Source organism: Vipera ursinii (genome assembly GCF_947247035.1).
Source record: "Vipera ursinii genome assembly, chromosome: 2".
NCBI classification, from domain to species: domain Eukaryota; kingdom Metazoa; phylum Chordata; class Lepidosauria; order Squamata; family Viperidae; genus Vipera; species Vipera ursinii.
The window spans coordinates 221,877,412-221,905,409 of record NC_139513.1 but is presented as its reverse complement, the minus strand read 5'-3'; the positions used below and the strand labels follow the sequence as shown (position 1 = coordinate 221,905,409).

At 37.6% G+C, this 27,998-nt stretch overlaps 1 protein-coding gene across 2 annotated transcripts in view; it reads right to left on the bottom strand.

Annotated features, from left to right (window-relative positions):
- Window positions 1-1,280: 1,280 nt before the first annotated feature.
- Window positions 1,281-27,998, bottom strand: part of PTPRD (protein tyrosine phosphatase receptor type D) — a gene marked incomplete at its 5' end in the record, with an annotated part of 318,231 nt that continues 291,513 nt past the window's right edge. For both annotated transcript variants that reach the window (XM_083352519.1, XM_083352520.1), the window contains 7 exons: window positions 1,281-1,395; window positions 5,072-5,207; window positions 13,873-14,027; window positions 21,257-21,382; window positions 24,829-24,955; window positions 25,932-26,110; window positions 26,333-26,618. In XM_083352519.1, coding sequence (XP_083208645.1) covers window positions 1,327-1,395; window positions 5,072-5,207; window positions 13,873-14,027; window positions 21,257-21,382; window positions 24,829-24,955; window positions 25,932-26,110; window positions 26,333-26,618 — 1,078 coding nt within the window. In that variant the 3' untranslated portion in view covers window positions 1,281-1,326. The remainder of the gene's footprint in view (window positions 1,396-5,071; window positions 5,208-13,872; window positions 14,028-21,256; window positions 21,383-24,828; window positions 24,956-25,931; window positions 26,111-26,332; window positions 26,619-27,998) is intronic.

Sequence of the window (27,998 nt, the reverse complement as noted above, 5' to 3'; positions counted from 1 at the left end):
GTGTGCACATGATTTCTGCCCATTAAATTTGGGTAAGGTTGAATTTCAAGTATCACTGATGTGCATTCCTCATTTCCCCTAGGAAACTGAAAAGAAAGCAAAAGATAAAAGATAAAATAAACACAAATCCCTCAAAAGCAAACCTTGAAATGCAGAGATGTGTAGAAATATTGTATGGTCTGAATGTATCAATTTGGATTTTTCCCCCTACTACTTCAATAAATCCAAGTCATGGAAGAACTGATACATGTATATTTATATATTTATATTTATGTGCAGTTCTTTCTGTCTATCTACATATTATTTGTTGTAGATGGATAGAGAGAGAATGAGAGAGATATACATATATTTATAATAGAAAGAGAAATGTGTGTTAGTAGCAGCTTTATACTTGCGCTTCCCTGTTGATTCCAAAAGAAATAAAAACAAAATCTTCCATATGTAGATTAACTGATTTATATTTCATTGGAAAGAAAAAATCAAATGTAAAAACAATAAATGAGAATGTGGTCCTGGAGATAAATATAGGGTTGCACAAAAATGTGCAAATTGTCAAAATTATTTAACATTTTCTACAGCGAGATATTATAGGTAACAGTTCTACAGCATAAAAAAAAACTACAATTCAGAAACAAACAAAAAAAATTGAACAGGTATGCAATTTTTCTTTGAATTCACTTGATTGAATGATAAAACTTTTGTGTTGTTGTTTTTTTAAAAAAAGGAAAAAAAGTTTACACAGTTAAAAATGAAGCACAGGTCAGCAGTATCTTTACAATACTAGAAAACTAAATCAAGGACCTTCTTTCCAAACATTTGCCCTTTGCCCTCCCAACCCCAAAGGTTACTGATGAGCAATATGGAAGGAGGGGGAGATGTTGGGACCAAAAGGTGGTTTTGTTCTGGAGGAACGGGGATGGGCCTCCCGACGAACACCTGGCGCTGAATTGCAGAAACCTAACGTTGGCATCGTTCATTATCATGCGGTCCTGAATGAGATGATCGTTCTTGGAAGGAATGTCCTCTTCCCTTTCATTCAAATTCAATCAAAACGGAATCTTGGGATCTCTGTAAAGTGAAATCCTTCCGGTGCCTCAATCCAGTCAAGTTTCTTTTAATTTTGTTTCTGGTTAAGTTTACTGATGACTGAATTGTCGGTTCACCCGGAAGTTTGTTTTTTTCCCCTGTTAATATGTCCCACTAATTGGTCTTTAATTTAAAGTTAAGTACTTCTCAAGCACACTGTATGGCTCAGAAGAGGCTCTCTGGATCTTAAAGGGCCTGTAGTTAACAATCCAGGGTGGATCAGCGTTTCTCCATTTGTTTTTACGTTGCATAGTGATCAAAGCTGCCCAGATATTCTAGCGCAGCTCGATAGCAGAACTGATACTGATCCTTGGGAAAGAGAGAGGAAGAGAGACAGAGATTCGGGTTAAAATAAATATATTTGTTCAGCAAAATTACATCGACAATTTTCTAATCCTGATTAAGAGAATAGAAAAAGGGGTCACTTTCTCTGTTTACACAAGCTTCACCTTTTCAGATTTATAGGGGATCAGGAAAATTTTGGCTTAAAAGCTAATCAGAGTGGCTATTTCTGTGTAAACAAAAATGTCAGATCCTTGACACATGTATCCTAACAGGATATATATATATATATATATATATATATATATATATATATATATATATATATATATATATATATATATATGTATGTATGTATATATGTATATATATATGTATATATGTATATATATATATATGTGTGTGTGTGTGTGTGTGTGTGTGTGTATGTATATATGTATATATGATGTATATATGTATATATGTATATGTATATGTATATGCAGTGCTTTTTTTGTAAAAGAAAAAGGTGCCGGAACTCACACATGTCATACAACCTGCCTTGCTTACCCTACAAGGTTCCATCCAAAAAAGGTGCCGGAACTCCGTTCTGAGCATTCTATGAGAAAAAAAGCCCTGTGTATATGTATATGTATATGTAAATATGATGCATCTGCTTAACATTCATCTTCGTAGTAGCCAACTAAAGAACTGTATCTGAATTATGGAATTATGGAGTGGAAAAGGAGCTTGGCCAGCTCATCCACAGCCTTTCGGTTCAGATCTACAACAAGGTCTGGTATTGGGTAGAATGTCACAAGTAGAATGTCCAACTGGTGCCTGAAGTACCACTCCAGCAAGTGATCGTTTTCTAGGTAGATTAACTCAAAGCCAGGCCCTCCAGCACTTTTGGGCGTAATCTTAATTGCAGAAAACACAAAAAAGCAGCAGCAGGAAGACTAGTTCAGAATATCCTGCTCTGTGCAGCTTGTTTCATCCTCCTGCTCCTGAAAGAGAGTATCTCGCTAGAATGACTAATCGCTTTCAGACAAATCGCTGAAAGAAGATAAGCTAGAGAGTTGAGTCTGAAAAGATATTTTCCATTTGGTCTAGTGGCTAAGGCACCAGGGTAAGAAGTGGGAGACTGTGAGTCTAGGCCTGTCTTAGCCATGGAAGTCTGCTGGGGGACCTTGGACCACTCATTCTCTGCCCAAATCACATCACAGGATTGTTGTGAGGAAAATAGGAGGAGAAAGGTGTGTTGAATATGTTCACCACTTTGAGTTGTAGCAGATGCACAGAATATCTTTTTCCTTTTTTAAATTGTTTTTAGTATTTAACCTTTGATAAATCTATCTATCTATCTATCTATCTATCTATCTATCTATCTATCTATCTATCTATCTATCTATCTATCGATCTATCGATCTATCGATCGATCTATCTATCTATCTATCTATCTATCTATCTATCTATCTATCATTATCTATCCATCATGTCTGTCTGTCTATCTATCATATCTATCTATCATCTATATCTATTGTCTCTCTCACATTACATAATTATTTAATGAAGACCTCAGTACCAGGTAACTAACTCATGACTATTGTGCAAGAATTACTTGGATGTAATCTGCATTATTTTTTTATCTTAATATTGTATTTAATCTTGTATGAAGAAGTCTAATAATTTTATGCTTGTAACATTGACAAGAACATTTTTTCTGTAACATTGACAGAACATTCTAAATTATCCAACCAATAGAATCGCAATAACTTTAATTAATACTGTACAAATATCTTTGCCCCAAAATAACATAAGGCATTAACATATATAACAAGATAATAAAGAGGGAAAGAGGGAAAAATTCTTCTGGTCCCATAGCATTGTGGTACTTCTTCATTTTATGGATTGTTACATCCACTTCCTCCTTTTCTTCTCCCTCTTTCTCTAAGCTGCCCCCTTCTTTGAAGCAACAGGAGCTGGAGGTTTTCTGGATACCTACAATAGGGCTAAACAGCTTGCAGTATGCAAAAAAAGCACTGGAGTTTGGCATCTGCATGGATTTCTCTCACCAGGCAGAGCGTATTTTATGAAAATGACTTATGTGGGTTCTCCTCTTCTACTTTGGGATTTTCCATATTGCAAGAATTATCCTATCTGGTTTATCACACACACACACACACACACAGACACTCACAAATCAGCAATGTAGCTAGTATGACTTTGAATTCACATTAATGGCTATCGAATCTCCGTTATTTTCCAAAAGATTAAAAAAAAAACCAAGAAAACAAAAAAAAAACAAGCTACACAGTATTAAACCATTTCTTATATGTAAAAAGAAAGCATTACAAATCTCAGAGGAAAATCTCAGTCTTTTATTAGAAGGGTTGAGCCCATGATATGCAAATATATCTCCTGGTTTTGTGTTCTTTCTAGAAGTTTTGGCTGAATGTCTTCCTCTGATAGTATAAACATTAGGATTGGGGTAGTATGATATTGGTGTCCCTATTGGTATTATAGTAATAAATTATCCTACTATAAAGATATCAGAGTTCCTAGGCATTGCCAAGACAGCGAAGTCCATAGTGAGTCGTAAAGCGAGCAGATAAGCTCTCCTCCTATGTTAATGAAGCTCAAGGACTGAGAAAAGAGGTGAGAAAACCTGTCAACTGAGAAAAATAATAATAAACAGATGCAACTGCATCTGGGGCAAGGTCTTCATATTTCAGAGAACTTAGTAACCAACTGCTGTTTCATCACCACATCTATAATATAATGTGGATTTGTTTTCCCCTCCCTCCCTCATCACCCCTGGTAAAGAAGCAGCAATGGGAAAGAAAAATTAAAATTAAAAAGGGCTATTATTTTAAACTCGGTGACCTATATATTTTTTTGTCAAATCATACCATGTCACAGAAGGGTACCGACATTGCGCGGATTGATATCCACTTATTATATCTCTCTTGTTCTTTTAAAAAAGCCTTTTCAGTTTTATTAAAGTTCATCGTGCCTCTTTTGTGAAACTTAAATATAATTCTTGTTAACTTCTGCACTACACTGATAAATTCCCAAGAAGTTTGCCACAGTGTGTATGAGTATCACAAAAGATAACTCTTAGGAAAAAAAGGACCTATGGCAAACAAATTCCAAAATTTATTTAACCTTCAGTCATATTTATTAATTTATATCCTGCCTTTTATTATTCTTACAAACAACTCAAAGTGGTAAACACATCTAATATTACTTCCTCCTCCTAATTTCCCCACAACAACAACCCTGAGAGGTAAGTTGAGCTGAAAGGGTGTGACAGACCCAAGATCAGCCAGCTGGCTTCCATGGCTAAGGTAGAATTAGAACTCGTGGTCTCCTGTGCTCTAGCCTGGTGTCTTTAACCACTAGACCCTGGAAAATTGCAGTGGACAACTGGGTAATACTGAAACCGTCCCCAGTTGTAAACCTTTTAGTCCCCAATCAGGAACTAAATAAAGATGTGCTGCTTTCTTTTCTTCTGATCCTGCCTTATATTTCAGGGGAAATCTTCCTTGCTTTAAGCATCATTCAATGAAAGAATGAAAATACTCCATTTGTAGGCTTTTATATTGGCTCATGTTACAAAATATAAATAACAAACAGCAAAGTAAAACATATATTTGATCATTACTATAGTCATGTAAATATGGATGGGTGTGTGTTTTTGTAGAAAACTGTTTTCCCTCACCTCTGTTTGTACCATGGCTGGCCGCTGCGTCCTCAACATTTTGACAGTCTGGAAAATATCTACAACACCTTCATATCTCATTCGTTCCAACACAATGCTTAGGGTTATGAACACTCCAGTTCTTCCAACACCCGCACTAGAAAGAAAGAAAGAAAGAAAGAAAGAAAGAAAGAAAGAAAGAAAGAAAGAAAGAAAGAAAGAAAGAAAGAAAGAAAGAAAGAAAAGCAAAATTTAATTGAAAGCTAAACTGTGGATGGAATATAGTGTATGTATACAAGTTCCATATATAAATTGAACATGTAAATCACATTCTTGCAAGGTGACTATTTTCTGCTAAGCCAAATTCTGAATATTAAGAAACTCAGTTTTTGATTGGGAGTAGAAGAATTAGGAGACCTTTATCAACAGAGATAATTAAAAATCATTTTTAAAGCATACATCTGCAAATACAGCTGACAGCAGAAGAACTATAATTTAGTTAAAAGATGACACACAAATTGTATTTGAAACTATTTTGAGAAAGCAATTTTTCTAGTATCAATTAAAAGGTTAACATTACTGGATGTTGGGTATCTCATCCAAATTATTGTATCAGGCTGCTGGCCTAAGCGTATGACAACATGGCTAATAATGCAAAATATTAACTAACTGAAAACACATGTTATAGTCTGATGGGATAAAAGCTTGGAATGTTCAGATTAAAATAAATTTCAAGTTATCACTGTTTATCTTAAATGGAAAGAAACTGAAAGCAGGATTTTTGCCATGCTTGCCTCAAACCAGTCTATGTCAATAACTACAATAAAATGAAGAACAAATGTTATGATTACTTTTTCCTCTTTTTCTTACAAGAAATCTATTAAGGGGGATTACATAAATGGTTGCATTGTGGATACAGTTTTTTGAACTGTACAAATAAACTAGGAAAGCAAACACTGTTGCTATGATAAGAGGGTTTTCAGCTAATGATTTTCCTAATCTCTCTTTCTCTCTCTGATTATATGCCATGAATTATCAGTATGTATTTAGTCTTAGTGATCTACTCTTTCTGCAGAATAATCTATCCCCAATCAGGTCCTTTGGATTTTGCAATAGTTGCACCCATTGATGCTGTAATTGAGTCTATCCACCTTGCTGGTGGTTGCCTTTTTTCTCTTTCCTGCCATTTTCCCTGGATACATATGCACAGACAATCACACATAACTGTATGAAGAAATATGAGCGCAAGTAGAACAAATTGTTGTGATTCAGGTCAGCCTGTGGGTTCGGCAGTTGGGTCGGACGATTCAGAGGAGGAGGAGTGGGGTGTTGGAGAGCTTGCTGAGAATAATATTGAGACTCCACAGAGCCCTCAGCCAGGCCCCTCCCATCTGGTCATGACGCAGACCCAGCTGTGTGAGCGTGACAGCGTGGATGAAGATGACCCACAGCTGGCCCTGTTCAAGGACGCCCGACGCAGGAGGCAGTCAATCAGGAGTAAACAGAGGAAGGCAATGGGGCAACTCGGAAGGAGGCAGAGAGAAGCCACGCCCTGAACTGTTTAAAAGGGGAATGTGTGGGCGAAAAAAACAGCGCCGAACAGCTGTTCGGGCGAAATTGAAGCCCCCTCCTCGGGAGAAGAGGAGGGGGTGAGGCCCCAGGTAGGGGTTGAGTTCTCCGAGGCCGCCTGAGCTTGGAGCTTGGGCGGCTGAAGGATTGAACTCCCCCGAAGCCTGGGTTGCTCCCAGCTGGCCGGCGTGTCTGCTCTGAACTTTTTGGAGCAGAGCCAGGCGTCTGCGAACCATCCCTGCCTGAAGAAAGGACTATGATTTAAAGGAGCAGGCAGAGCGATACAAGAGATAAAGGTGAAGAGGCTTATTTTATTATACTCTCTAACTACTTGAACTTTTTAAACTCTAAGTGAAAGTGTGTCATATTTGAGGATTAAAAGATGGCGGCGAAACCTCCCCCTAAAACTCTTCGGAGTGGTGGATCCTCGCCAGTGCAACAATCATCTTTACAGGCGTTGCACCCTTCTGAAGCGCTGACAGCGAAGGAGTTTCGAGATGCTGTGGATAAACTTTTGGACTCAATTAATCAATCAATGGCTGATAAATTTGCGCAGATGGAGGAGAAATTGGAGAAACTGGAGGAGAGAATGGAAGAGAGGATGGAACAGAAGCTCAGCGTGATGAAGGTAGACATTTTGTCTTCAGTGCATAAAGTGGCGGAATGTGTGGAAGAATTAGATGAAAAGATGGATGATTTGGCTCAAAGGAATGCTATATTAGAAGTTAAAGTAAGAGAGAATGAAAATGTAAGAGATAAACTGGAGAAGGACTTAAGCTTAGCCCAATTTTACCAGATGCAGTTTGCTGTCAGAATCAGAGGCTTAAAAGAGGATACTAAAGAAGATTTGAAGCAGCTGATCTCTGAGGCTTTTGAAGAAGTATTAAACCTGCCAGCATCTGAAATAAGAGCAGCTATGGATAAAGTGTTTCGGGTGAACTCATGGATTGCCAGACAGAGGAAGTTGCCTAGAGATGTGGTGGTTTATTTTGCAAAAAGAGAGATCAGAGATCAAATTATACAAGCCGCCTATGATGTTAAAGTGGTGATTGCTGAACAAGAAGTTTTGGTTTTAAAAGAAATTCCTCCAAGGATTTTAAGGGGAAGGAAGGATTATACATTCCTCGTGCATGAGCTCAAGCAAAGAGATATAAGGTTCAGATGGGAGATTCCTCAGGGGCTGATGGTGATGCATGAAGGTAAAAGGTACCGGTTGATTACTGTGAAGCAAGCGCGTGATTTCTACAATAATGTCCTAAAAGCAACCCCATTAACGCTCCTGGAAGCTGGAAAAGGATCTGGAGAAGAAGAACAACAAGAGGAGGAAACAGAGGAAAGTGGTGTGGGAGGAGATCAAGTTACAACTTCTTTGGATGATCCTAGAGAGCAAAGAGTGACGCGTGCTGCTTTAAAACGAGCAAAGAAAATAATAGAACAAGATCAGCAAAAGTCTTCAGTTTCTTCGCAACGTACATACAGTCAAGCTGTGGGAGGGGCACGGCCTAAAGAAGTTAGTCCTATCAAGGCTGTGGTCCAAGGGCTTCTGGATGATATGCATGGCAACTAAATTTTTAACTTGGAATGTTAATGGACTAAATTCACCGCAGAAGAGGAAGAAAGTTTTTCAATATTTAAAGCAATTTAAGATAGATGTTATATGTTTGCAAGAAACGCATATTAGAGTTTTGGATCAAAAGTATTTACTGAACTCGAGACTGGGTACGCATTTTGTTGCCTCTGCAGAGAATAAGAAAAATGGAGTAGTTGTTTATGTTAAAAGTGCCTTAACAGCAGATTTAATTGAAGCAGATAAGCATGGAAGATATGTTATGATTGAGCTGCTGTTAGAAGGTAAAAAGATGCTTCTAGTTGGACTATATGCACCTAACCAACAACAAGCTGATTTTTTTAGCTTACTTCATACAAAGCTTACCCAGTTGGATTATAAATCTTTTATTTTTATGGGAGATTGGAATGGTGTTCTGGATGTACACTTGGATAAAGCTGGAGCTTTTAAGCGTATTCCAAGCCACGCCAGACTGCCTAAAACTTTTTTTGAATTGAAGGATGATCTCGAATTGCGAGATATCTGGCGGGAGAGGCACCTGCAGGAGAAGGATTATACTTTTTACTCTGACAGACACCAATCTTTCTCAAGGATTGATTTTATTTTGTTGACTAATGATTTCTTTTTGAGAACTAAAAAAGTGAAGATATGTGCAAGAACTATTTCAGACCACAGTCCAGTTTGGTTGGAGATTGATAAGGAGAAAAGAGACAGGCGCTCGTGGCGCGTAAATGAGAACTTGTTTAGAGATCAGAGAAATGTGGAAGAATGTAAACAGCGGATGAAGGATTTTTTTGAGATTAATATGAATAAGGGTACCTCTATGGATATGGTTTGGGATGCCAGTAAGGCCTATATGAGAGGTGTGTTGATATATATGAATAATAGACGTAGACGTGTAGTGGAAGCCAGAAGGAAAGAACTGGAGAATGAAATAAAGGAAAAAGAAAGGGCTTTGATTTTGAATCCAGGGGACGTGAAGATTAAAGAGGCTATTAGGCTGTTAAGAGGACAATTTGATAAATTAATGGCAGACCAAGTGGCAACCAATCTGCGGTTTGCTAGGCATAATACTTTTTGCAACGCTAATAAACCAGGCAGATGGTTAGCCTATAGACTGAGGAAGAAACAAAGGGCCTCTAATATAGACAAGATTGAATATAAAGGAAGGGTCGTGTTTCAACAGAATCTTATTAAGGATGCTTTTGTGGATTTTTATTCGAAATTATATACCAAAGAGGAAATTGAGGTAAAAGACATTGATAAATATTTGGAGAATGCTAATATTCCGGTCCTTACGCAAGCACAAAGAGAGGGGATTAACCAACTGATCACAGAAGAAGAAATCCTTACAGCAATTAAGGATTTGAAGGTTGATAAGGCGCCCGGTACAGATGGCTTGTCTGCGGCTTTTTATAAAAATTTACAATTTGAGATGATAAAACCGTTAAAGGAACTGTTCCAGACAATCCAGAGGGGGGGAAAGGTGCCACCGTCTTGGAGAACAGCTTTTATCTCATTGATTCCGAAGGAAGATCAGGATGCTACTCAAGTTAAAAACTACAGACCGATTTCGCTTTTAAATACAGATTATAAGATATTTGCTAAGGTTTTGGCTAATAGACTGATGAGGGTTCTGCAACAGGTGATTCATGGGGATCAAACGGGGTTTATCAGTGGTAGGCAAATGAAAAATAATGTTAGACATATAGTTGATGTGTTAGAGTATTTGGAAAGGCACAACCAGATCTCTGCAGTGCTAATCTTTTTAGATGCTGAAAAGGCTTTTGATCAATTGAATTGGCAATTTCTGTTGAGAATGTTAGATAAAATGGATTTTGGGGAAAATTTCTTACAGCCGATTAGGGCATTATATCAAAAGCAAACTGCCCGAATCATAGTTAACAATAGTCTGACGGCAGTATGTAATATTGAGAAGGGTACAAGGCAAGGATGTCCGTTATCGCCCTTGTTATTTGTATTAACTTTAGAGATATTATTGAACAAGATTCGGAATTCGGAAAAAATTAAGGGGATACAAGTTGGAGATCAGGACTATAGATTGAGAGCATTTGCAGATGATCTGGTTGTTACAGTGACCCAGCCAGAGAACTCTGTTGTGGACCTGATAGAGATAATAACACAATATGGGAAGGTTTCTGGATTTAAAGTAAACATACAGAAAACTAAAATTTTGGCTAGAAACATGACAGTTTCACAGAAGGCCTTCTTGGAAGGATTAACTGGATTTGAGATTGTTAAAAGGGTTAAATATTTGGGGGTAATTTTGTCGCCCTCGAATACAAAGCTATATAAAAATAATTATGAAAAATTGTGGGGGAAAATTCAAAAAGAATTGGAGAGTTGGCAAAAATTGCAATTGACTTTGTTGGGACGGATTGCAGCAGTGAAAATGAATGTCCTGCCCAAATTTTTATTTTTATTCCAAATGATACCGATTCTTAAGAAAGATTCTAATTTGGAGGAATGGCAGTGTGGTATCAATAAATTTGTGTGGGCAGGGAAAAAGCCACGAGTTAAACTTAAGATTATGCAGGATATTCGTGAGAGAGGTGGCCTTAAATTGCCTAATTTTAAATTATATTATGAAGCTGCTGCATTAGTAGGAATAAGTGATTGGATCAATTTGACGCAATCGAGGTTATTAAATCTTGAGGGCCATGATTTGTTGTTTGGCTGGCATGCATATTTGTTGTATGATAAGAAGGTAGGTACTGTGTTTAGGACGCATATTTTAAGACAGGCATTGCTGAGAGTTTGGAAGAAGTATAGACATAAGCTAAGTTGTAAGATACCATTGTGGGCAATTCCAAAACACGCAATAGAAAATATACATGCTGGTTTCAAACACGATGAGACTACCTACAAGGAAATTTTAAGTTTGGAAAGGAATGTTTGGTGCTTGAAATCATATAGCTTCTTGCGAGAAGAGAAGGTTGTTCAAACATGGTTTCAATATACTCAGTTACGGGCCAGGTGGAAAGAAGACCAGAAAATTGGATTTGCAACGATTGATGAAAATCTGATAAAGCAAATTAGAAATCAGGGACCTGCACACATTAAACGGATATATCTTGCATTGATAGAGATTGATTCAGAAACAGAGCTTGTTAAGGACTGTATGATAAAATGGGCCCAAAATATTCAAGAAGTTATTACAATGGACATGTGGGAGAAGATCTGGGTGAGGAATGTGAAATTTACTCAAGCTCAAAATTTAAGAGAGAATTTTTATAAGATGTTTTATAGATGGCATTTAGATCCTAAAAAGCTTGCAAGTATGTACCCGAATTATCAGCCTAAGTGTTGGAGGTGCGGGGTTGAAGATGCAACATATTTTCACATATGGTGGACATGTAAAAAGGTTAAGGCCTTTTGGATTAAAATCTGGTGGAATATACAGAAGATCTTTAAAAGGAGGATAAAGTTTTGTCCGCAATTTTTTTTGTTGGGAATAATTGTTGATGCTACAGTGGTGGACTCTAAGTTGATGCTGAATTTAGTCACGGCAGCAAGACTTTTGATAGGACAATATTGGAAGAAAGAGGAGCTGCCGACTATAGAAGAATGGACTTTAAAGGTTTCCGACCTGGCAGAGATGGCGAAGATATCGGCTTATTTGAAAGATCACTCGCAAGAACGTTATATTATGGAATGGAGAAAGTGGATTGAGTTTATCCAGAATAAGTATAGGGTTAAGAAGTTTTATCTAGCATTCGAATAAGTCTTCTTTCGTGTTTTTTCTTTTCTTTTCCTATTTTTTTTTATATATATTTAATAATGTTAAGTTTTGTTTGTTCTTATATAAGTTAGAGAGTGATGGATTTTAGAATTTATGGTTGTTAGTATATGGTTGCTTATGATTGCTTTTATATATATATACCTTGTATTTAGCTCTGGGAAGTCCGGGGGGGAGGGGGGTGGGGGGGAGGTAGGGGAGGGAAGAGGGAGGGGGGAAGGGGGGAGGTAAGGGGGGAGGGAAGAGGTAGGGGGGAGGTAGGGAGGGGAGGGTGGAGGGGGATGGGGGTTTTTAATGGAAAATTGTATTGTAAAACTTTTCAATAAAAAAAAAAAAAAAAAGGGGAATGTGTGGGAGGGCTGGTTTGCTGAAGGCAACCGTTTGAATAGCTCCTGTTTCATGGTTCGTGTCTTGTTCTGTTTGCTCTGTTTGTTCTGTTTATGTTTTTATGTTCATAAATTTGGCAGGCTTAGTTCCAGCCTCTTGCCTTCTTGGAAAGGGGTTGTCCCTGCCTTATCTGCAGGGCCGGTAGTAGGCTGGTACAGAACACAAATATCCATCCTAGAAAGGAACAGTACATACTGTACAAGCATGTGACACGTTCACATAAATGAAATTTAAAAAAAATGGGACTCTATAGTGCACTTTATAATTTGGGACATTGGCAATGCAACTTACCATTGGAATATATGTTGACTATGCAGTTATGTCTTCAAGCATTAACTAAATAGGATCAGTACTTATCTTTTACTCTGTCAAAAAATTATTTTACAGAGCTAATCCTTTAATCATACTATCTTAATTCATAAGTCTGCTGCACTTTTTTGGAAGGATGCAAAAATGAATGTTCTGCATACTATTCACATCTAATACATACTAGCTTGCTATGTATTCCTCCCATTGACTCAATTCTTTAGACTATTAGCTTTTTCCTCCATGTATAGAAGACATAGATATGAAATCATATCACATCAACTGAATCAACATTGGCGAACAGGCATTCTTTCTATGGGTGCGAAATTGCTGTACACATTTTGAAAAAACCCAGAGATAGATTATCTTTATTCTGCAGTTCCTGATCATTTCTATGGCTGATTCTGTCCATTTTTATACAGCTGACAATCTTTTATCTTCTAATTCTGTTCCTGCCTATGTCTTTCACAAAGACTGAATATTAGAGTTCTATAGTCCATAAGAAAGAATCTGGAAAATGGGGGGTGGGGGTGGGTTTCATTGTATAACTCTTGCAATTCTTTGCATTAGGCTGCACACACTTTTACTGAACGTATGATTATCAAATTAAAATATTAGTTTTTGCAATCCATAAAGCAAATTGGTTAAGTAAAGACAAAAGATTGCAATTATGATAATCTTTATTACAGTCACTGAGATGTCCATAAGCAAAAGATGTTCTTAAGTATTCTGTAGGATTGCATTTAAAAAAAAATGTTCCCCTGGCTTGTTCCGTTTATATTCAACAAAACAATGGAATACTATTTTTCTAAGCTTACTAGAGAAAATAAAGCCCAGAGATAATTGTCACCTACAACCTTTTGCTTCACACAGGGATTTGTAGCAATATTAGCAGTAGCATTGTTGACAGATGGCTGTCTGGGTTCCAGTTAAATGTCTCCAGCAGAAGAAAAACGTTTTTTTTTGGGGGGGGGGTTTCTTGTTGACCCATGCTAGATCTACTGCATGGTTAACTATGCTGTTTATTGTCATACATCTGTAGATGGGGAACAGAAACTGTCAGATAATGGCTTGAATAAGGTCACACTGTCAGCTCAATGCTGACATGACATTTGAACCACCTCATATTTGCTTCCCCGTGCCGATATTTCTACTTTGGCATGTTATTACCATCATTAAACCTGTTGTCATTTTAATCAAACAATATTTAGCATCTGCGTTTCTTTCTCTTACCTACAGTGAACCGAAATTGGCCCGTCTTGTCCAAACTGCTCTTTTGTTTTATGAACTTGGCCAATGAAGTCTATAAACCCTTCTCCCGATTTTGGCACTCCTTGTTCAGGCCAGTCAGTGAACTGGAATTGCCTCACTGTTCGGGACTGGCCATCCTTGAATGAAAAGCAGACATATCAGATGTTTAACATTCTTTAGATTTTGGGATCATATATTGACAAGGAGAGTGACCTGCAATAAAATGAAGATAGCTTTCCTGCAATCTAACTGCAGCCATGATGAGGTTTGCCTTTTGATCCTTTTTTCCGCCATTAACAGAACCACAGTGACACAAGAGTGCAATTTCATTAACCACAGTGATGCTCAAATTATTCTCTGCCCTGGAGAGGATATTTCTGACATTTAAATCCTGGAAAAGCAAAGTCTGCAGACAGGGATAAAATCAGACAGGCCTGGAGGAAACTTGATTTTGAAGCAATACCAACAAACACAAAAACATCTTTCTCAACAAGTTACTGTAAGGTCTTCCTTCATGTCCCTTTAAATGTGTTCCTCTGTTGGCCTAGCCCACAGGTCTGCAACCTGCGGCTCTGGATCCACATGTGGCTCTTTCAGCCGTCTCCTGCGGCTCCCAGTCCTGTGCCATGTGTAGTCCCCCCCCAAAAAAAGTGGGACTAAAAAAGTTCAACCAATCAATTCAAATATGCAGGGTAGGTGCATATCTCGCCTTGGCTCTACTCTTCAGTCAAACCCTGTTCTGTGCATGCACGCATGTACACACATGCGCACACATTTTTTGCGGCTCCCAGTTTTTCCTTTTGTGAGGGAACCAGTTCCGAGTGGCTCTTTCAATGTTTCAGGTTGCTGACCCCTGGCCTAGCCAAGCCATTTGAATGTTTATGGAAAGGATTCTTTTGTTACTAGTTTGTCTTCATGCTAATTCTTTCTTTCTACGTAGTATCTCTCTCTCTATCAAAGCATCATGAAAATGATAGTGAAGCCAGCCTAAAGTACTAAAGAATATTCTTATTCACACCATTGCTGAAATAATTGCAATTCTGGATCCAACTCGTAAACCAAGATTTGAAGAAACATCTTTGCAGGCAGACGACAGAATCAAAGTGAACTTACGTAATTCAAGCTAGCCTTGTAAAATTAACATTGTTATTGGAGCATCTGCTTGCATATATCTACGGGTAACAATTTCATGCATTTTGATATCCTAAGAAAAATAAAAAACAATACCAACTTCCTTTTTCCAGCTGTCAAGTGAACGTTTTTTTTTATATTTTAGTCTTTTGATTAGTATTGTAAATCATGAGTGTAGTTCATAATAGTGGCTTTTGTGACATGGACACCTGCCTAATTAGGGCCATCTTTACATGTCTCACTTTCTAACCATCCATAGGGCCCCTATCATTTTTGATCGCCATAAAAACAGCTAAGCGACCCAGCAACGTGAACTAGTTCTTATCAAAATGAAGACTTCAGCTCCTTGATAATTTGTAGCGTTACCCGGGAAAAAGTTATGGTTATAGTAATTGGCAGCAAGAGAACAGATTATGTATCAAAGGATTTGGCCAACCTGCCTCAACTGCTGTGCTGACCTGTCTTCGTATGCTGTCAAGACTATTGAATCTGACATTTAATAGAAATGACACAAATTGAACTATTGCTGTTAACCTTCATGCCTTCTGGATACCTTCTACATTCTGAATGCATCCACTTTCTAGCCATGGTAGGAGAATCTGCAGATGCTGTGTTGCTGTGCCTGCAAGCTATAATTGAGGCACGGTGCGCAAGAAGAGGAGGGGGGAAACTGCTAGATGCCAATTGCTTAAAATGGCACTTTCCGCAGAATGAAACCAATGAAGAATCTGAGTGAAGAACGGGAATTCTTATAAAGCAGATTGGAAGCTGTAGGCAAGGGAAAAAGAAAACATTCTCTTACCAAAGCTTTCAGTCAAGATTGCCTTGACACGGAGGTGAACATAACTTGCCTCAAATAGAAAAGCAACACAAAAATGATACCTTGCACTTCATGTCATTATTACTCAAATTCTGCAGTATGTTATTCAGCAACAACATGTAGACGGAAAAGGTGCCATTATATTCCTGTAATCAGTAGAGCCCAATGAAATATGAAAAGCGTTTCTGATTCTGGGGAATAATTTAGGTGAATTTGATGGGTAACTTGGTACTATCATCTTTGGACAAATTCTCAGATCTCAAAAAGCCAGATTAACCATCTATCCATCTTTAATTATTGATATTTTTTTTAAACGCTTGTATGGTGCCAGTAAATTAGCACAAGTACTTGGGAAATAAACACTGTTTTCCACTGATGATGAGAAAAATTACATCCTTAAATTTAATGAGTTGCTAACTTTCAGTAGTCACCCTTCAAAATCCAAAGATTATATTACTTAATTTGGATGAGATCCTCTAGCACTATTGTGGAGTTTAGTCCTACCTGACTCCAGGATTTAGGAGGCGATGTTAACAATGTCCACACATACCTGATTCTATTTGAAATCCAGCCTGATGTACTAGAAGGTTATTTGGATTTGGGTTGCTTGTTGGTATGGCCAATGAAATGCCTTTGGAAGAGATTATACTAATGACAGAGTGTGATTTACTATTAATCCGACTCATTGGCCCTGACCGCTTACAAGGAATCAATCTTAGGAATGTTTAAATTTTCCCAAGAAATACAGACTGCATCACAAGGGCTAATTCAAGACTTTCACATTAGGTGAAACTATTCTCACAAGCGCATTATATTCTTCAGTTATCATAGCTGAAAGAAAAAGATTGAAAATTCAATTTTATGGGAATTTTGTTGCTATTTGCCACACATGTACAAACCAGAATAATAAGCCCAATGATGGTGTACTGCATTATGTAATCCTTTAAGTTTATGCATATGCAGGGTTTTCGGTAATTTATGATCCATGCTGAACAAATGGTGAACTTTATCCTCAATTCCTAGCTCTAGCATGGCAAGGAGAGGCTTGAGACTGACTAAATAATTCTTGTTAGGAAAACCTACAAAGTCAGAAGGTGACATAGGTTGAGAAATGTATGATCATTGTGTACTTCACTCAGAATAATTATGTAACAATGGTTAATTTCACTTTCCTTATCACAGAATTTTAGTTACTTACTTTAGTGTAAAATTGAGGACAAATGTGGCTAATCTTTTGGAATGAAATCCATTTTAACCTAGTAAAACTCCTTATTTAAAAAATGTGAAATATGCAGGGGCAGCTCTCTGCATAAAGGCACATGTGTTAGGATAGGAGAAACTTTCATTCACAACTTTGCACTGGGTAGGATTCAATTAAATCACCCCCTTCGATCTTGGATCTTCATGTTTAAAGACTTCAAATTGCTTTTGTAATTCAACGGTCTTTAGCACATGCATACCTCTGTATGTTTATCAAATAGCATTAACTAAATTTGCACATGTGATAGCTTTGTAGAATAACCTTCAATATGGTCTGGACATTCAGTGAAATATTGATCCTGCTGCAGTATCTCAAATGCAGTACTTTACATTCTCCCACAGAAAACAACTCTAAGGAAAACAGAGTTACATCAGGTTAAATTTATTTGTAACTGAATAGCCACAACCTAACTTCTGCTGAGAATATTTTCTCAACTTATACCAATACATTATCCATAGGAAGCATGCCGTGTAGCCATCCTTACTACTGATTTGGGGAATATGATAAATAGGTCTGCATGACTTGATTTCTTAATGTCAGAAAGTACTGTATATACAAAGGTATAGAAATGTCGTGACACTGGAATTTGCCTTACTGAGCCAATGTTCACAGTGCCAGGTTGGTTTCAATGTCAGGGGTGCGCAATGTCCATTGATTGGATCCTGCTCTGTAGGGCATGGGTGGAACACTGTCCATTTTGGGAAGGAGCTTTAGGAATTTAATAGCAGTAAAATGGGTTGCAAAACTGTTTTGTTTTGTTTTCCTTCAAAGTGCAACTGGACTGTTTTTTCCTTGAAGAAGAAGAACAAAATATTTCGTTTCTCAGCCAAGAACCTTCATCCGTTGTGATGGTGGGGGTGGGGAGGGATGGAGGATAGGTACTGACAAGTGAGACTTGGTAGTGGTAGATAAAAGGATAGATTCTGACAAGATGGTGGTGGTGATGGGGAATGGAAGGGCTGTATTTCTTGCATTTGGACTGCAAGAAATACAATCCTTCCATTTCTCTCCCCACCCCCCCAAAACCACCTGCCTTCTGGGGGGAAAAAAACAACTTTTGAGACAACTGATCTGGATGACTGAGTATCTCCACTGAGTAAAAATGGGTCTCTTCATTCGCTGCAAACCTTCATCCATTAAAGCCTTCAAAGTAATGCCTTAAAAGGTATTCTGTATTTGATCCCCACTCTGTAGGGCTATCACAAAGGGGAGGCTGAGGGCCATATGTGGGCCCCAAATTGCACTTTTTCCACTCCTTGTTAAAGCTTTCCACAATCTTTATGAACATACTGTAAAAGCCAGCAAAGATGTTTTAGGTAAAGGTAAAGGTTCCCCCGCACATGCGTGCTAGTCGTTTCCAATTCTAGGGGCCGGTGCTCATCTCCATTTCAAAGCCGAAGAGCCAGCGCTTGTCCGAGGACATCTCCGTGGTCATGTGGCCAGCATGACTAGACGTCAAAGGCGCACGGAACACTGTTACCTTCCCACCGTAGTGGTCCCTATTTTTCTACTTTCATTTTTACGTGTTTTCGAACTGCTAGGTTGGCATTTATCAACAAATTTATCAACAAATAATTCTTGTTGTAGTGGTCCCCTAAATGTTAGCTCAATGGGCAACACAGTAATAATATTTTATAGTCATGCAATACCTTTCAGGTGATCAGAATGATTTTCATACATAATTTCAGTAACAAGACACATAAACATTTGACTTTAATAGTGTATTTCACTGCAAACTTCCATTGCAGCTGCCACTACAAAATATGTAATCACCACTCTCAAAAGCTTATAATGGGATGTCTGTCCAAAAGACTGATTTCATTTTATTTTCAGGGTAATTAGGACTGCAACCTTTAAAAGACAAAGCTAATTTAAACACTTTGAATGAGCATTTATTTTTAACGAGAGAATGAAGTAGATGCTAGGTTTCAATGTTAAGAAAATAAATCCAACCTTGATTAAACTCATTGGAGACTTATTCTACAATAATCAGCTATGTGAAAAACTCCCCACTGAAATGAAAGACATCAAATGCTTGGCTTTGGCTATGGGACTTTACTTTTTATTCCTTCTGCCAAGCAAAACTCTATTCTTTAGGCATGAAATGGTAGCTGGAAGATTCTTTCATGTGGCTGTCTCTTTTTTAAGTTAACAATAACAATAATAGTAATAGGGTTTTTTGGGGGGGCAAAGAAACTGAGGAATCTGAGGATGTCCTTGCAAGCAGAATACTCTGGTAAGTTTCTCTAATCATCATTATTGCTACAGGGCTTCCAGAGATAGAGAAGGGTACGGATTCATCCTGCCATCAAGTGTGAAGTATTACATACAAATCACAGCTTGAAAATGGCTAGAGCAGGGTCTATAAAAATGTTTATATACAGTTAATCTTATATCAGCGATGAACCTTTGACTTAGCCTTTCAAGATAAGAAAGGTAAAATGAAAATTAGCCAGTTGGGGTCATGGCATTGTAGCTCTTCTCAGCAGACAGATTAGAAAGCTAAGGAATAAGCTATGCCAAGAATCAAATTATAATGTGCAAAGCCTGTCAAGCTTCCCTCAAGAATGCTATTTGCTCTGCAGATTTTAAATCACACCACATTAACCTTCAGGCTCACATGACTTAAGGGCTGTTGCTGAACAGTAACATCTTTGCAGTCTTGGACAGATTCCTAAAAAAAAAAAGTATTGAAAAATAAGCCCCACAGAGGGAAGCGGTAGAAAAGATGAATAGTAGCTCGGTTTTTTAATTAGTCAATCCCTTTCCAGACTTAAAACGTTACATATTTTTTCACACTGTTTTGCTAAACAAATACTATGAATGAGAATCATTTGTTTTCCTAAGAACTTCAGTGTTTTGGAAATTGCCTCAAGCTCAGTATTGAACATTTTAGATTAGAAAGCCCAATATTATGGTGCTACCAGTCCTTCCTTTATACAGTAGTAAGTAGCAGCAGTACTGGGTCATTTTTATTCCATCCCAGATTTATTTATTTATGTGAGATTCTTTCATATGTATCAGGAAATAATTGGGGAAAAAATATATGCCGAAAAAGATAAAGGACCTATAGGCTAAAATGGTCCAAATCCTGGGGGTCCACTTTCCTTAAAGAATCAGCATCTTGATTCACAGCTCTGGGATGCTCTTGGATTGTCTGGTGAACTACAGATAATTAATGGCTGTGACCTGGCTTCTCTCTGCTTGTAAATCATTCTGCAACTATCTGGAGTATGGCGTACAATAGGCTCCGTAGTTTCCTGCAAAGTACATTTCTGACATATGCTCTGCACAGGACTGTCTTCAAGGAGGAAGTGAAAGTACAGCTGGAATCAACTGAATCATATAGATGCAGATGAGTTTCAAGAACTATAAATATTTAATTCCACATAGGCTGTAATAAATTTTAAACTGTCCAAAGTCCTAAATGACTTGGGATCAAGTTATTGAGAGGATAACTTTCACTCGGTTCATACTGCCAATAGGTTAAAATTGATTCCAGCAGCTATTCTCAAATATCTAATGTTAAAACTGTTCAGGCTGACATGCAAAGAAAATCCCTGTGGGGACCCCAAAAACCATGGAATTGCTTTCCTATTGATTTTTTGCTTCACCTCTGGGTTATTGCCTTCTCTATCGCTTTTGATCAACATCTGACTTAAATTATGTACTCCCGAACAGCTTCTCATGTTTTGCTATTTTTTTTAAAATAATTATCCCTTTTGTAAAAATACAAATATAATATGAAGGAGGAAGTCAATGCATTTCCTTGACAATACTTTGTCAGCTTCTCTGAGATGAATATAAGATGGGGTTCCATGTCTTCCCTCCCTCCCTCCCTCCCATTTCCAGGGCTGGCACAATTCTTCTCCTATCCCAGGATGAGCTGGCCAAACTAGGGAATGCCTCTAGCTTTCTGTTTAGATATGAGGCTGGAGTTCTAATAATATATAGTATAACTAGTTTACTGACCATGTGTGTGTGAGGGATTCCAAGAATATTTCCATTTCTACGGGGATAATGATTTTCACTGATCAGAGACTGGGACAAAAAAAAAAATTGGCTTCTAGATATGTTACAAAATACGGTTAGTAAAATGCAAAACAAACATGTATAACAACAAAATGAAAGAAATTCGTAACATGTTGTCTTACCCGGGCATCTGTGACCTTGAATTCTCTTAGGATGTATTGTGGCATATTATATTCTGCCATAGGATCGACCACAAAATATTGGTACCTGGCTGAGCGCTCTGCTGGCCAATACTGGTGGCACTTTTCCTATAAAAGCAAAAAAATTCAGTTCTTTGTTTAATTTACAGTTCTGTCCAATCCTGTTTCCCAAGGAGGCATATTTATTGTAATATTCAGAGTATTCCTGTTCTGAGGAAAAGGTTAAGACAGTTATAAGATCTGAAGATTTGTTATATCAAAGTTTCATCTTTCTCCTGTTTCCTAAATAGATTTTTCTTGGGAAGACCTGAGACACAAAGTTTTTCCCTAGCTCTCCAAAAGTTTAAACGGCTTTCTCAAGATTTTAAATGCTGCAATCAAATGAACAATGGGCAGGAACGATCGAGTGAATTAAATCCATTACTTTACTAACTCTTAGATTTGGGTTACAGAAATGTACAAGGTATCTTTGAATCTGTGTATAAATCCTAGTACATCTTGCAAAGTGAATCTATTGACATATTATCAGCAGTCCATCTGTCAAATGTTACTAATTTTAGTGTGAGATATATGTCCTAGGATTTCTATCATTTGAGATTAATTTCTGATTTGCCTTTTCAAAATTCATCGGCATTGAGTGCTAGGGATGATGTTCAGGAAATAATTTGGAAAGTTCTCTTAAAATATATTCACATCCAGCACCCGGAAACAATGCAGATTTTAGAAACTACTAGACATCACCACAAAACCTCCTGAAAACACATTTGTATACACATTGGCTTGATTATTTGAAGACCTGTTACTGATTATTGCAGCTTCTGCTGCTATTATTGTTGTTGTTATTTCTTTTTAACACCTATTTAAAGATGCTGATTCTCAAAGTCTTGATGATTTTACGTAACTGGCATCCAGATCAAACCAAATCAAACCAAACCGATAGCTTAAGTCAGCAACTTTATAGATTTCTACTTATATTGTAAGAATATCCCCAGATTGCTTGCTTTCCTCTGGGAACGAGCAGATAAGGTTTCATGGATCTGACGGAGGGATGAGGAGGTCAGGCTTATGGCTCATGTGGCTGTGCAAAGATTCAAGGGTAATTTTCCACTTGAATCCTCCTTCGACCCTGGCCGGCAGTTTCCCAATAATCTGCTACTATGATATTTTAAAAGACAGCAATTCTGTCTGAATTCTGATGAAGACCAGAATAAGCAAATAATATATTAGAACAATAATTTGGGACAGTAAATTAAAGAATTCCTCAATACATTTGTTACTGGAAAGCAAAACGTTTGGCTGAACGTTACACAGGCACAAAACAATTCTTCCTGGAAATACCTACATAGAGCAAACGAAACGTGGAACCGCTTTTTGGTGATGAATCTGAGTACCGTTACTAAAACATATGGGAGGGCTGGACATTCAGATTCAATGGTTTCAAAGAGACACAGGCTACAATGGGAAGAAGGTGATGAAAAAATAGATGCAGCTGAATCACACCTGTTTGAGGTTAGGATTTTGTTCCTCTTGCTTTGGAGTGAGGTTTGTACTTTTTAGAACTCAATGAACCCTAGGCAGCCCCCCCCCCCGCTCTTATATTCTTCAGCACTCTTATCAAATTCTGTTGATGATAAATGCTAAATTCTATTTAGCAACTCAAGTATGCCAATATATATCTATCTACAGTATATCTATATCTATATCTATAACTATCTATATCTATATCTATATATCTTCCATTCTATACAAAAAATGACCTAGAGCCATTATTGATAGAGTATTTGGAGAAGGCAAACATTTAGTAACTTATAACATGTACAACCCCGTTTAAATGTTACAAAGACATCTCTTTTTTCTACCAGAAAGGTCACAGAACTACAGTTCTTGTAAATGAACCAATGTGCATGATTTAAATATTGAAAAAATGGCTTGTATTTAATTTTAGTTTTACTGTGCTCAATCAATTTTCAAATTTACAACTTACTCAGAAAACCTTTAGTACAAAACTTGGTGTAGACATTCTTAAGTCAGAACTGTGAAACTGCACTCAAAGATCTCCGAGTCAAGTATTATTAGGATTTAGGCTCCCAACTTGCTGCTCAGGAATTGAATGTGTTAGCATAAATTTTCCTTGGCATAGAATAGAATAGAATAGAATAGAATAGAATAGAATAGAATAGAATAGAATAGAATAGAATAGAATAGAATAGCAGGGTTGAAAGGGACCTTGGAGGTCTTCTAGTCTAACCCCCTGCTTAGGCAGAAAACCCTATACCATTTCAGACAAATGATTGTTCAGTCTCTGCTCGTCTGATCTAAAAAAATCCTTAAAGAAGGCAAGCAACTAATATACTGCAAACCACATTAGTTTAATTTCTTAAAGAGTTTGGAGGGGAGGTGTAAAGTAGATTCTATATGCTTTCTTGGAAAATAATGTGACCTTATGTAGATCAAAAATATGCTCATCTGCCCAGAGCAATAACAACACAACAACAATGACAAAAACAGATGTGGACAGACATGTCCAACAGACGGCTATTGTAAGACAAGTCATTCCTATGCAGCATATTCAGTTCTACAGTACGTTATGTCCCCATTATGACAAGCAGCCTTTACATATTTGTCAACCTGGTGCAATTGTAGGGTGGGTCAAATACCACACATAAAAGGGGTAGGACTTTGCTTGCATGACAGTGACTACCACTTTGGCTATTTTTATTCTCCTAGTGGATACCCCATGGCCAATAGTCTTTTTTTCTCCTCAATCTATGTTAATTTTGCCAGTCCAAGGAAAGTTAGAAAGCTCTGGCTTGGACTTTTTAAGGGCCAACTGGCTATTTTGTCCCTTATCAAGCTCTGTTTCAAAAACAAAACACTACTGATTATCTTAGACTGCATATGCCTGAATGTGCCTTTCACCAAAAGTACTTTCTGCATAAGAAGCGATCCATCCTTTTATCCTGACATGCTAATTTTCAGCGTGTAGTAACATTCAGTAAAGTGATTCTTAATCGGCGGTCTGACTGATGAAGTGCAGTTGTGGTCTTTTGCACCCCAAACTACTGTTTGTGAGAGTGAAGGACTAAGCTTCTCTTGTGAATTAAATGTCTGCCTTTGCCTAATATCAGTACATCCCTGTAGCTGCATGCTCAGGTGTAAAAGGGGTCTTTGCAATTTGCTTTTCATTTTGCTTAGTGATAATTAGCAGTAGCACTTAGACTGATATACTGCTTCATGGTGCTTTACAGCCCTCTCTAAACGGTTTACAGAGTCAGCTATTGCCCCCAACAATCTGGCTCCTCATTTTACCGACCTCAGAAGAATGGAAGGCTGAGTCAACTTTGAGCTGGTCAGAACCGAATTCTTAGCAATCAGCAGAATTAGCTTGCAATACTGCATCCTAACTACTGCGTCACCATGGGTTTTCTAATTAACAACTACATTAATAGAAACCGATCCAATAGAAGTAGCTGGGAGAATTGCTTGTTCTCCCTATATTAAAATAATTTTTGACATTCTTTTTCTAGAATGTTTAAAAAAAGGTAAAAACTTACTCTGCCCATTTCTCGTAGCTTAGTAAGCATGACTACAATGGTTGAATTGTGCTCCCAAAGCATTCTCCAGAAATCTTCTGTTGTTTCTGCCAAAGGACCCTGTGTGGCTACATAGGCTTTTTGCTGCCTAAATGTAAAATGCAAAAATTAGTATTTCTCAATCAAAAGACAGCAGGCTCTCTTGCTGCATATAAACATTCGACTGAAACATCATTCTAACAAACATACGGCTGCAAATTATTAATTGTAAGGATATTAAAACATATTAAATGTTATTTCATCAAACCATATAGTTATTTCATTTTAGGAAGTTTGTGTAGGCAATTGTTCTGTTAATATTGTGATTTACGCCTTTATCTTATTTAAAATTTAATGCAACTCTAATAGCTCGATTTTGTGTGTCACAAAAAGCACTTAGGAAACACTTAGTGGTACAGTTCCATTTTTACACTGAAGGCTGACTGTCACACAGTCTATTGAGCTTATGACTTATAGCTCCAAAGCAATTCTTTGTTAACTCTTTCAGTGATTCAAGAACTATAGCAAAAGTTCTGAAATCAGATCACAAAGATGGAAACAGAACAGGTTAGCTTATATTTTTAAGATGGCTAGGACAAATGGACATAGTTTTCTCTACAACAGAACTTTATTATCCACACCATTTGATCCATATAATCAATAGTTACATAATATCTTTGATGACCCTCTAATGAATTATCCTTAAGTCATCTGCTTTCTGTTTTATAGGAACAATTCTGGAATTGGGATCTGAGTTAGATGAAATGTCGATAGATTAAATGTATAATTACAGGAAAATCCATAGTTTATTGCTATGTATAATTACAGGAAAATCCATAGTCTATTGCTATGATTCTCAGAAAGAGACATGGGCTAGCAAAACAAACAACAGCAATATGAGCGTCTTCTATGTGGTTAGACATTAGGCACTGTGGAAAGTTAGGGAAAAGAACTGTATTGCTGGACAGATTACCAAAAGAATATGAAGACAGCCAAAATGACACTTGCATAATGGCAAACTATATTCATGACCACTTCAACACATGTAACTAGTACTTTTTTATATCAAAGAACTGGTTCTGTACCTGTATCCATCGATAAAACTGGCATTGATATAGTCAGAGCCCTCTACTCCTCTGATAGGCTGCAAACATATCCTTGTGGATTCATATGGCATAATATTAACAAGGCGATTTTTAAATTTATTACATGGAAGATTGGCACTGATAAATCTTGAAGTATGAGCTTTAGAGCTGGAAAGCCGCTGCAAGAGACAAAGAAGACTTGGGAATTGCTTTTGATTTTAAAAAAATGGGACATTTTTTTTTATAACTACATATTAGAACGGGTTCCGTATGGCATTCCACCAGATAACAAACGAGATCTGGTTAAATCTATAAAAGCAGCTGCTTTAATCGTAGAACAGTTTAGTGCTGATTTTTTCCAATGCAAAACGCATCACTATAAAAATGTGGAGACAAAATACCTTAAATTCCAACTCCATTCCTGTGACATTCTCTCCTGCTTCTATCTGTGTCAGCTTCTGAATATATGCATACAGGTTTCTGGCTGGCACTTCGGTATTTCCACAAGTCACTGCTTCAAGCAGCGCATCATGGATAAAAATGTATTGGTCCTCTGTTTGAACCATGTAATTTCTCTGGGCTCTCATTAGAGTTACATGGCCATAAATATCTACAGTTTTTTCATGTTTTATTCTCTCTAGCATGGCATCTATTACAATGAAACAGCCGGTCCTGCCAACTCCAGCACTGGAATAAAAAAAAGAGAAAGAAACCAACTTAAAAAAGGCATATAAAGACTGAGAATATTTCAATTCATGATATATCTTGTCATATTGTCATGGCAACCACTACCAGCATCGCCAGAACCACCACCAGCAACATGGCAGTTCAGCAGCAGAACTATAATTTAAGATGTCCGTTCCAGTCACTTCAAAAATCTGGAGAGGAGTTTCTCATTATAAGATGCTCATTCTTCCCAGAACTGATCAAGCATTTGCATTGTGCACACAACTGATATTGTCCCTAGATTCTACCTGTTCCACCTGAAATCTGGGGGGGGGGGTAGAAACACCTACCGAGGATTCTTGACTGGACTTCCCATGATCATGAATAAAGTCCTCATTGAAATGCAAGTGCAGGTAATCCTCGTTTAGCCACTGCCTCATGTAGCAACCATTTACAGTTACAACAGTGATGAAAAATTAACTTTATGACCAATGACTTTCACAAGTTGATAAAGCAAAGCTAAACTAAGGACAGAAGCATCGTCGTGATGGCTCTTAGGAAGTGCTTTGCTTAACAAATGAATTGCCAGTTGCCATTGTGATAATTAAATGAAGATCACCTCTACTCTCTCCCCAATATTTTGCTCTGAGATTAGTGATGAGAGGAGTGGGGGGGGGAACTGCTAGGCAGATGAAAAAGGCACAAGGTGGAACAACTCTCTGTAAGCACAGCCCAGCAATATCCTGGAATCACTTCTAGTTTCCCACAACTTTAGGCACACGCCCTGAACAGAACACAAGATCTCAATATTCACTTGAATTATCAGATGAATGAAATGCAATGCAATCTCATCAGAGGGAAGCAGTTGCCATGCCAATTTTCTAATGGCAGTACTCCTTCCCACGTCACACTGAGAAATCATGAAGCAAAACCTGGAGTGTGATTTTTTATAATGGATTTCCCAAGAAGACATCATACGTTAGGCTTGTAATTATACCGCGTAAAGTTATATCATATGAGAGATTTTTTTTTCCTTTTAACGAGTCTGTAATCTCTTGCACCAGGGTAGAGTTGGGGCTGAGCGTTCACTGGCCGGATGCCCTTCCAAACGCCTACGCAGAATTCGCAGCACATATTTTCTCTTTACGCCCAGAGAGAAATATCTGCCACTACCTAGGATTGAACTTACAGCTTCCTGATTGTGAGCTGAGAGCTCTACCGCTAGGTGACCACACTGCTTATATTGTATGAGAGATATCACCTGAATATGTGACCAGGCAGTGAATATGTTTTGCATTGTTTTAGCTGCATGAACTGTTTTTGTTTAGTCCAACTCAAGTGTTACAGTGTTACATAATCAGTCTTATTAGCCATTTTCCTGAACTGCTAGTTGAAGTTTTA